This window comes from Phoxinus phoxinus (assembly GCF_949152265.1).
Source record: "Phoxinus phoxinus genome assembly, chromosome: 2".
NCBI classification, from domain to species: domain Eukaryota; kingdom Metazoa; phylum Chordata; class Actinopteri; order Cypriniformes; family Leuciscidae; genus Phoxinus; species Phoxinus phoxinus.
Window position 1 is genome coordinate 20633247 of NC_136877.1, and position 12146 is coordinate 20645392.

General features: G+C 35.8%; 1 protein-coding gene across 2 annotated transcripts in view; it reads right to left on the minus strand.

Moving 5' to 3' along the window:
• Window positions 1-12146, minus strand: part of arap2 (ArfGAP with RhoGAP domain, ankyrin repeat and PH domain 2) — a 97344-nt gene that overhangs the window by 11921 nt on the left and 73277 nt on the right. For both annotated transcript variants that reach the window (XM_079604738.1, XM_079604739.1), the window contains exons 19-26: window positions 11380-11443; window positions 10553-10716; window positions 9849-10061; window positions 8363-8468; window positions 7659-7806; window positions 5541-5609; window positions 1329-1403; window positions 847-964 (exon numbers count right to left, since the gene is read on the minus strand). In XM_079604738.1, the coding sequence (XP_079460864.1) occupies window positions 847-964; window positions 1329-1403; window positions 5541-5609; window positions 7659-7806; window positions 8363-8468; window positions 9849-10061; window positions 10553-10716; window positions 11380-11443 (957 nt within the window). The remainder of the gene's footprint in view (window positions 1-846; window positions 965-1328; window positions 1404-5540; window positions 5610-7658; window positions 7807-8362; window positions 8469-9848; window positions 10062-10552; window positions 10717-11379; window positions 11444-12146) is intronic.

Below are 12146 nucleotides of genomic sequence, written 5' to 3' on the forward strand. Positions count from 1 at the left end.
ATGCAAATCTCCATCTGACTTGTTTCATAATTGACTGCGACTCCACGAAATAGAAAGGCCAGGAAAATACGCTATGCAAAATATGAACAAACGCTTCTAGCTGCGCAAGCTCGATTTCACACATCATTGTGCTCAAAAAAAGTGTCAGGGCACAATTCATACAAGCACACACAATACAACGCATGTTGAAATGCAGTGGATGGGCATTTGTGTACATGTGTAGAGTATGTTTTCTGGCCAAAAAGGTTTAAAAACTTTTAAAAGACTCTTTAGAATCTCAAAAATGTATCTGTAGGACTGTATATTCTTACATCACTTCACTTGAAAATACAAAAATAACACATACAGATAACGTGGAGAGAGAAAAAAAAAATCCTCCTCATCATCACCAGCCTCTAACAAACTGTTTTTGCTTTGGGTTTGTCCTCCACACAAGCATAATTATATAGTGCAAATTTGTAATTATCGCCAGCCAATCTGACTATGATTAGAAAACACACTCAAGTGCAAAATAGATCCATTATCAAGTTGTAATTTGTAAAAAGGAAAACACAATGCTCGCTATTGGCAAAAATCACTCTTGCACCACCTGTCTCCCCCTCCCACCAATGCCATCACAATCTGTTAATAGTTTCTCATAATAACCACCATGAAATAATAATAGTACTAATCATGCTCATTCACTTTTCGCATTCGCATTTTAATGCGTGCGTGGGCTTTAGGAGGAACATCGTCAAATGCTCTAATAATATGCTCAAAAAAATAATTCATTCATAAGTTAAATTTACGTTTTGATTTCAATTGTTTCGAGTGTATTTGTAAGATTTAACAGCATTGTAACCCTACCCATCTCTCCATTCTCAATGACCTCAAAAGTGGTCCAGAGATCTTGAGCTTTGACCTCCTTCCCCTTCATCTCCAGAGTGCAGACGGCAAGCTCGTCTGACCTCATACTGGGAGACACCTTATAGAGACAGACATCAGTATCAATCTGTTGTCAGTGTTTTTTTAATGTTCAAGACTTCATTTCCTTGTTCAAAAGGATTTATCTACTTTTGCCGGAGGAAAACTGAAAGGAAAATTGGAAAAAAGATATCAAAGAAGTGTCAAGAGGGAAAAAAACACTCTGAAACAACCTCTATTAACTGAGGTTTATCTTGAATACTGATAAAACACAATTACTCTCACAATTAAATCAAACATGCCTTTGATTAACTGCAGTTTGATTTAGTCTGTGGCAGAATACCCTCTAGGTTCAGACACACAGACAGCCAGACAGTCACACACACACACACACACACCAGAGAGAGCGAGAGAGGGAAACAAACCTTGATTAAACAGCACTTCTCTGGCTCCTTTTTTTCCAAGTAGACTTCAAATATCAAGTCACCAGCAGGAGAGAACTGCAAACACAGATACACACAACACTTAAGATTTAAATACATACTTAAAGAGATAGTTCACCTAAAAATTAAAATTAGCCCATGATTTACTCAGTCAAGCTTTATAATGGCAGTGAATTGCGGTTTCTCTTTTGAAGTCTATAAAAGTGCATCTATCCATCATGAAAGTGCTCCACATGGCTCCGGTGGGTTAATAAAGGCCTTCTGAAGTGAAGCGATGAGTTTGTGTAAGAAAAATATTCATATTTAACACGTTATAAAGCTTCCCGCCAAACGGCCAAGTCTACTTGCGCCCAAACTTGTGACATCGGAAGTAGCGTAGTGCGTCATGGCGTAGCGTTAATATCAGCAGTACGTCGCATAAGTTGCGCTTTAGACTTGCGTGCAAAACATTATTTTACTTTATAAAGTTTTAAATATGGATATTTTTCTTACAAAAATGCATCGCTTCACTTCAGAAGGCCTTTATTAAACCCACGGAGCCGTGTGGAGTTCGTTCATGATGGATAGATGCACTTTTATGGACAAAACAGAAACAGCAATTCACTGCCATTATAAAGCTTGGAAGTGCCAGGGCATTTTGTAATATAACTCTGATTGTATTCGTCTGAAAGAATGTCATGACTCATATACACCTAGGATGGCTTAAGGGTGAGTAAATCATGGGCTAATTTTAATTTTTGGATGAACTAACTCTTTAATTCATATAAATGTACAGAAAGAAAGAAAGAAAGAAAGAAAGAAAGAAAGAAAGAAAGAAAGAAAGAAAGAAAGAAAGAAAGAAAGAAAGAAAGAAAGAAAGAAAGAAAGAAAGAAAGAAAAAGAAAGAAAAAGAAAGAAAAAGAAAGAAAAAGAAAGAAAGAAAGAAAGAAAGATTGAACACAGCTTTTCTAAGAAACAGTATACAGCAGTCTTTATGGATATAACACAAAAGCAATCAACAGCCCATTCAGTTCAGACCAGCGTCTGTGTGTGTCTGACTAAATGACACACAGCTGGAGTCCCACACATCATTTAGCCGCATTACACAACAAAAGCTGGCAAACATCTTAGCTCATGTAAACCAGAGATTAAAGCTTCCTTTCTAAACTACTTTGGCAAAATGTATTTAAATGTAGCGTAAATGCCACATATGCTACTGTAACATTCTATAAGAACAGTGTATAAACACTCGTATTCAGAAATTCTGTTTCATAAAGCAAAACATGGTTATTTTTGCACCCAAAATAGTGTAGTACCAGTCAAATGTTTGGACACAACTAGCCGAATACATGTTTCTCACAGACCATTTGATTTAAAGAAGTGGTTCCCAACCAGGGGGCCCGAACCCACTGGGGCCTAAGCAAAATTATTTAATTAAAAATAAAAAGATAACTTAATTAATATGCCCAAAACTGCATTTATTTATTTTTTCCTCCTCAATAACTATAGTTGTTATTGGAGAAAATACAGAATCAGAACCTTGAATCTTAAAAAAAAATATTATCTGTAAATACTAGAGAAAATATATTAGCCAATATGAAGGGATAATGTGTATTAAATGTGTATTAGAATAATGTGTTGGACAATGGGTGGCCACTGAGTCAAAAAGTTTGAGAAACACTGGTCTAAAGGCTTTTGCTTAAATGCTTGAAGAGTTTTTCATACATAAATGGGCCAATAACATGACATTCATGTTCTGTCCAGATCTATTAAATTTGTGGAAAATACATTACAAAATCTATTCAAAACAAAAATATGGTTTAATTTGTTAACATTAGTTAATCTATTAACAAACAAAAACTAACAATGAGCAACACATTTATTACTGCATTTGTTAAACTTTGTTACTATCAGTTAAAAATATAGTCGTTCATTGTTCATGTTACATAGTGCATTAGCTTACGTTAACAAACAAAACTGTAATGGATTAGTAAATGTTGAAATTAACATGAACTAAGATTAATAAATGCTGTAGAAGTGCAGTTCATTATTAGTTCATATTAACTAATGTAGTTAACTAATGAAACCTTTTTGTAAAGTGTTACCGAATTTCCAAACGCTTCAAGATAGGGATGGGCATGATTAATCGACGATCGATTACTGATCATTAAGAATTTCGTCGATCACGTTAATTTGTTATCGATTAAACTAGGCCATAATGCAGGTTGCGATGCGTAGTGAATTTCACTGTGTGGCAGCAATTAAACATTTTGCGCCATACTAAGTTACCTGCGAGTTTCCGTTTTGGTTTATAAAGAAGAGTCATGAAGAGGTCATGGCCCGGGCTGGCCAAGTTAGTGCAGAGGTAACTGTGCATCGCGGTAACGTCAGTCCCCTCAGAGCGGGAGTTTTCTATAGACAGTATATAAGAGGTGTTTTCGGCGGCTGGACTGACGGTCACAGGTTGCGGTCGCGTCTGACCCCAGATCATGTCAACATGCTTATCTTTCTCAACAAAAATCAGTAGACTGGTGCAGAGGTTGTATGTGAGTTCGCTAACAGACTCGCGTCACATGGAAAGGTATAGTCACATGACACGGAGCATGTAGATGCTGACTCGCGATCTCCACAGTAGTGAACGCGCCGGAGAGAAATGCACATTTCATTCGGATTACATAGGTTTTCTTTAGTTTTGAATGGTTCTGTTTAAAAGTAGAGATTTCAAGCGTTCTGTAGATAATAGATATATTTCTCAGGTCTGTGAGGGTATGCTGAGTTTAGGTTCATTTATGAGACGAGCTGCACTTCAGGCGCCGGCGCCTCCGTGTCGTGATTATCTATTGAATGCTATGTTTACTTATTTATTAAATCCAGGTAATAATTTGTTGATGAAACATTGATTAAAATTAAGATACAATTAATACAAAACGAAATTCACTTTAAAGAAAGGCTTTGTGCTTTCTGTTTGAGGTCTGTGAAAGTTTTAAAGCAGTCTTTCAGGGAACTGTCACGTCCATTGTTTTTTCCTCATATATGCGAACACGAAAAATAAAATAAAATGAATATGTTATGTTCTGTGGAGAGCCAACCTAGGCTGGACTCCTTTATTAAGGAGTATGATATATAAACAGATGTTTCAATATATTAAATGCATTTTCTGAGAATTTATATTTCAAGTTTTGACTGCAAATATCACGTCCATAACGCTGGAATTGCCCAATTATAAATAATTTATCCTCAACTAGTTTTGTGGTTTGTGTAGGTCTACGTTTTTTATAATGTTGACTTCAAATATTAATTTAAAGATGTGGTAGATCTGGACGGGAAGGATATTGGGAGTTGGAAGGGGTGTGTCATGATTCCTTCCCACACCGCGACACAGGTTCGTGGATCTGAGTAGGTCTATCGCGATTTCGGTTTTATATCGCCCTATTTAACGATAGGATTTTTAAGATTCTTTAAGAAGTTTTAAGATTCTTTTTTTTTCTTATTTATTATTTTGGAACAAACGAGGGTCTCCGTTTAAGAACGCCGGCTCGCAGCTGCAGGTTCCGCTGCTTTAGAGCACCGCAGCGCATATGCCTATCTTCAAGTTTGGCCTAACCGAACGTCCAGTTTAACTGCCACAAGTTGATCTTCTTGTGATAAAGATCTCATCGAGGAAAAACAGGCTGTATTTTCATTTGATTTTTTATTTATAAAAAGGTAAATAAATAATACATGTTAGGCTAATATAAAAATATTAACGATTAATCGATAGTCGATCGTTAATTCTCCCGACGATCGACTAAGAAAATTTAATCGAATGCCCATCCCTACTTCAAGAATTCTCCATGTGTCAGTCCAAACACTGTCCTTGCCCCAAACTTGAACATATACACAGAAACTTTTTAAACTTGGACAGCAGCAAACAAAGGAAGATTAATTTGTTTGCAGCTTATCTGAACAAATTGTTCCTTGTGGTGCCAGAAAGGTATAAAGCAGGAGACGGAAAGTTTAGGAAGCCCAACGAGCTTGCCGTTCGCTCTAATTTGCTCAAAACAATACCAATACAGGTCAAAGTGATTATGTGACCTGTGAAAACGTACACACATATATGCAAACACAAACAGGTTAAAAGCCAAACACACACATTTATGGACTGTAACATCATGCTCTATAAAAATCTCTCACACCAGCACCTATTTAACAGAGAGGTTAAAAGGGGTGACTTACTGTGGTATCCTTCCACCTTGTGATAAAGCTGTTTTCTTTCTCCATTTGCCTAACCTGCTCTTCATTGACCTGTTTTAATGGACCCACACAGATAAACAGAGATTAAAGCCCCAGTGCACAGTAAACAGACCTGCTCACATCCCCAACAGCAAAGTCAGGGCATTTCAACTACTCAAAATGCGTCCCGTAAGATGACTTGTTTAAAATGGCACATCAGAAAACTTAAACGTTTAAGTAGATATTTAATTGAACACGTTCATTTACCCTATTTTTACCTTTGCCATCATCTAATGCTCACTTAAAGATACATACATACTAACACTGTTAAATGTCATCTCAAAGCAAATTTCCATTTATCAAATGTTTTATTTAATTACTGTTCAAAAGTTCGGGGTCAGTAAGATTTTTTTATGTTTTTGAAAGAAGTATTGGTAACACTTTACTTAAAGCCTCTATGTGTAATGCATTATGCAAGTATTTGTAATGCTTTAATTATGGCTTGTATGCACCTTTTCATGCAATGTAAATCACAGTTACAATACACCATTAGAACATATAAAGCATTAAGGAATCTGTGAATATTAAAATGCATTTTAACATTGGTTAATTATTTATGAAAATATAATGCATTATAACGTACATTATAGAATACCTTATTAACAAAAAGGCTTTAAGTAAAGCATTACCAAAGTCTCGTATTCGGCATCAAGGCTGCATTTATTTGATCAGTAAAAAATAGTCATATTTTGAAACATGATTACAATAGAACAACTGTTTTCTATGTGAATACATTTTAAAATGTAATATATTCCTGTAATGGCAAAGTTGAATTTTCAGCATCATTACTCCCAGTCTTCAGTGTCACATGATCCTTCAGAAATCATTTTAATATGTTGATTTGCAGCTCAAGAAACATTTCTTATTATCAATGTTGAGAACATTAGTGGTGCTTAATAGTTGTGGAAACCATTCCACATTTTTTCTGAATTATTTTATGAATAGAACGCAACTGATTTGAAATAGATCATTTAAAGAAAGTCTTTACAGACACTTTTGATCAATTTAACTCATCCTTGCTGAAAATCTGTATTGATTTCTTTAAAAAAAAAAAGTTTTTTAAACGGTAGTGTATGTAGACAAAATAATATAGCATTTTAACATTATTTATTTAGTTGGAAATGTTCATAATTGATCAGAACATTAAGACTGTGGAGAAAAAAGTTATATTTTATTAAAAGATTGATAAAATTTAGATATTTACTTAGCAGAATGACCAAAAAAAAAAAAAAAATAAGAAGATGGCTCATTTGTGACAAAAACGTGTGTATAGTAAACAGAATTTCCACCTGCATGTCATGTTCTGCTACATGTTACTTCAGTGGAATTTCCCATATTTTTCTCTAGATTATGGCTATTTGGATTGTCACACTAAACTTCACGTTTCACACGCTCTCCTTCTTTCCTTCTCTCTAAAAGTACGAGTGTGTGTATGTGTGAAGCCAGGGGAACTATGAAAGTATGAGCGTGCTGAGAGGGGAATTAGCACAGCGCAGCACTGTAAATCCCATTACAGAGGCAAGCGTCCAAGAGCAACACGAACGCCGTCCCCTTCTTCACACACTTATACCAGAGCTGCGCATTTCGTGGTGTTGAATGGAAAAGCTTTTCACATGGATTTTGTCATATACTCTGTAATGGGTAAACAGCCACAGCTTGCCAGTATGATATCGCCCTCTTCAAATGAGGGGTTCGACACAGACAGGCCTGTTGTTCATCAGTCATGTATTTCCATAAGCAATAATTACAACTGACAAGATACCATTTCTTGCATCAGGATCAGATTCTTCTGTAAGAGACTACTAATGAAGCAGAACCATAATAACTAAATCAACTCTCACGTGTACTAACAAAAGGGTTATAACGGTATAAATAATTAATTAACACCACACACCTGTGAAATCATAAGAACAGCGCTGTGAAAATGTATTTTGGCTCTCATACCGTGAATATGAGGGAAGTGAAATATTGGAGCAGTCTCACATTTAGCAGGCCCTCGGGAATCGATAGACGGAGATCAACTAGGTCTGAATCCTGAGAGAGGACACACGTTTAACTCACAGAGAAGAGCTGGATGTAATTGTTGATGAGGTCCTCCACCACGCGGGTCTCCTGAGCCGTGTGTCCCTCCGTTTGAAACAGGCACGAGGAGAAAACACATGCCAGCTTCTGCGTGCTCATCTGGTTGATGCGCGAGCACCTCTGGATCCTGTACAGACGTAATGTATGTGCATAAATATTTGAATACTGGTGGAAAAAAGACCTACATAAATCATAGATGAGTAAACACACACCGTCCATACAAGTAAATGCATACTGTATATACACTTCTGAATTCACTGAATTAACCCTCTTTTGTTGGCATGGCGTTATTGTGTGCACAACTCGAAGGTAGTTTTATTAAAGCTATGACAGGAAGTGAGTGGATTTAAATGAAAGCATATATAAGCAACAAAAACAAAGCAGGCAGGTGCAAATGCTGTGCAGACCTGAAGACAACAAACCGATTATTGTACATCATGGGGGAAATGTTAGGCTACACTCCAAATATGCCAAAAGGGCCAATTAAGCCTTCTTCAAACAATTACAGTCATTACAGGAATATTTCGAGCAATCTGACATACCCAGTGAGGGTTTGGAGTGGCCATGTTTACTGTGAGCTATTTAACCAGACTTCAAACATCAACAAAATACCAAACTGGAAATGTTACTGGCTTGAGAGGATGTTATCGCAGACTGTTGTTGTTGCGAAAAGAAGAAAATACCTGTACAAATGCTGCAGCAGGGCGCCAAGAGTTGACCTGTTGACCTTTGGTAAACTCTGAATGTAGGATGAATATTTCTGCACTCTGATCTTCTCGTCCTGTTCATCTGGATTCACGGACAACAGACACTCATTAAGCCGTTAGTTCACCCAAAAATTTTAATTCTGTTCAATCGTCCTTGTGTCGTTCCACATCCGTAAGACTTTCGTTCATCTTCGGAACACAAATTAAGATATTTTTAATGAAATCCGAGAGGTTTCTGTCCCTCTATAGAGATCCAATGCAACTACATCTTTCAAGGTCCAGAATGGTAGTAAGGACATCATTAAAGTAATCCATGTGACTCCAGCGGTTCAACCTCAAGTGCTGACATTGTTGCGTGAATGCTTTGGATAACATTATTTTGTAAATAAAGTGGTAAATTACGTTGTTGTTTTTTTTGTGCAAACAAAGCACTCGCGTCACTTCATAAAATTGAGGTTAAACCATTGGATTACTTCTCTGATGTCTTTACTACCTTTCTGGATCTTAAAAGTGGTAGTTGCGTTGGATCTCTATGGAGGAACAGAAAACTCTCGGATTTCATTAAAATATCTTCAATTGTGTTCCAAATATAAACGAAAGTCTTACGGATGTGAAACAACATGATGATTAATAACAGAACCCTTTAACCTCTAACCCTTTAATGTAGAAATATACTGTGCATCCACACAAATTTTGGTTTGCATTTTACACAAATGGCAAGATAGAACCTGAAAAATGCAACAACAAAAAAACAACAACTATTAGACAAAACACTTAAAGGTGCATTCAGTAGCTTGGTGCTGATTGAAGTATTAAGAAAAAAATGTTTTTATGATCAATCATCTGAATGTTGTACACTCGCATGAGATGACGACTGCACTCAAGGTAATTTTCTATAGTTATAAATGTTTAATTATGTATGATGCGGGTCACTACCTTAAATTTTTTTTTTGTGTTGAAATTACAGAGAATCCTCGTGTTCATTGGCTGCCACTTCAGTATTTTTAGCGATGCAAAGAGCAAAATTACACAATGGAACAGATTTATTGTTGTACTTTACCAGCAGACACAATGGGAGAATCACTATATTTTGTTCTGGAGAAGCAAAAAACAAAGACAAAAAAATCCAAGTGTATGTAAACATTGGTGCGACATACACAAGCTGAAAAGATTTGATGACGAAGAAAATCCTAAGTAGTGATTCCTAAGTTGATTCCTAAAAATGGAATTAATTATTGTGTAGGCCGCATTCTAAAACTAGTATCAGTGTAGTTTACATGAAACTCTCATTGTGGTACCGGTACTTACAGTAAAGTACATGAAGAATAGCGAAGTTAATGCTAAAGAACGACTGAATGCACATTCTATAACAGCCAATTGGATTTTAGAGTAGTTTTATCTATAATTAAACACAAATTAATGCTCATTCACAGGAACAGATTAAGTGGTTGGCAGCACTTACCAAGGGCAGAGATCCAAAAAGGGTACAGCTCTTTAGCCAATAAAGCATCTTCACTATGAGACAGGAAGCTCTTGAGTGTGTCTGTGACATCCTCTAGCCGGTGGTCTTGAGCCCGTAGCTTAACAACCCGAGCATCCATGGTAAACCCCTGCAGGAGCTGGGCCACACGCCCCGGGTCACCGTTCTTCTGGTAGATTCCCTCATAACACAAACCTGAGGGGAATGATCAGAGGTAAGAGCTTTGCGAGATATCACAGTATATTGGCAATCACCATCGCACACCTGCAGGTGATAGGTGCGTGAAAAAAAAAGTCAAAAATCCAAAAAAAAAAAAAAAAAGGAACTCCCGCACACTATCAATACTTGCAAATGAATATCAAAATTTTATCAGCAATGTTTCGGTCTCACGACCTTCATAAGGCATATACAACTATTCAAACTCAATCCCATTTAAAATGATCACATGACCAATCACCGTAAAGATCCATTTGTAACCAATTAAGCTCAATGAGACTGAATACATAATTAACACCACATCATCATAAACAGTTGCAAACATATTTATTCATAATATCAAAGATAGAGAACCTCATTAGATGGGTGGTAGGGGTTTAGATAACACAGTATACAAATTTTTATTATTTATTTTTAATTAGAAAATTAAATACAAAGGATTAGATCTCATAGGAATATAAACGACTTACCATGCTGGGTGACAAAAGCAATGCAGCTATCCACGATTATAGGAACATCATTTTTATTCATTTGCTGGTTGCAGAGAGCCATACCGTCCGTCCTAGCTGCCAACTGAATGGAAGAGTGCCACAGTGCAAAGTCCTGCTTGGTTATGCCATGTACGTACACCGTTCTGTGTTAAAAAAAAACAAAAACAAATCCAAATTAAAATATAATAAATAAAAAAATCCAAATAAAAATATCCTTCACAGACATTCACTGTACATTACCGTTCAAAAGTTTGGGGTCAGTAATTTTTTTATTTTTATGTTTTTGAAAATTATCTTATGCTGCATCAAGGCTGTATTTATTTATAAACATAATTATAGTTAAAAACAGAAATATATTAAAATAGTATAACAATATAAAATTGCTGTTTTTAATTTGAATATATTTTTAAAATGTAATTTATTCATGTGATGCATTTTCAGCAGCCATTACTCCAGTGTTCAGTGTCACATGATCTTTCAGAAATCATTCTAATATTATTTGGTGCTCATCATCGATGTTGAAAACAGTTGAGCTGCTTAATATCTTGTGGAAACCGTGACATATTTTATTTCAAGATTCTTTCATGAATAGAAAGTTCAAAAGAACTACATTTATTTGAAATTGAAATGTGTGTAACATTATAAATAGATTTACAGTCAATCTATGTAGATCAGTTTAATATGTCTGAATTTATTTCAAAAATAAATAAATACATACATACATATTAATAGTGTGTTGACTAAAACCTCATAATGCAACATCAAAGACTGTGCTGATATTGAGTAAGGTGTCCACTTCACTGTACCTTCCACGCTCAACCATGAGTAAGACCGGAATCTTCTCGTCACCCTCCATATGAGTGGACACAGCTGAGGAAGAAATACAGGAAAACCATTGCTGAAGTTGTCCATAACACTATGACCTTGGCATAAAGATAAAAAGCACTCAGATAAACTAAAATGAAAAGCATTAAGAGAAACATGATGAGATGAGATGAGAGCTTTAGTGTTTTGTAAACTTTCCAGCTGGAGTAAGTGAAGCAGAAAGCTGAGTGCTGCTGGTCATTAATTTCTACAGCCGTACATGAGAAAACTGCCTCACCGAACCCATCAGACATGCACAGTTGTACATACACATTCAGAGTCACTGATTCTTCAACTAATCCTTCTCACATCTGTCATTTTCCCCACACTCCCTCTCGTCTCTCTCTTTCCAGACCAGTACCAGGCCAATATTTCAAATCACATTCAATGACCAAAACCGTCTTTCAATCTTTGTATTAAGTTTAATTAATTAATCGAATTTATAAACTCAATCACTTGTGCATTAATTCTGAGATTAACCTATTTCAGAGTAATAAAAACAAAAACAAAACAAAACAGGTCAAGTGAGAACAAAATTGCTCAATTATTTTGCGACTCCATACTCAACCAAAATAAGCCAAAACATATAACTTAAGTGCTAAAAACAAGCACTTTAATTGTTGCACTTTAGCTATTATCAAGGTTGGCAAATTTTGTTTAATAATGTTATTGAAAATGATTTCAAAAACAAACAAAAAAAAAGGAAAAA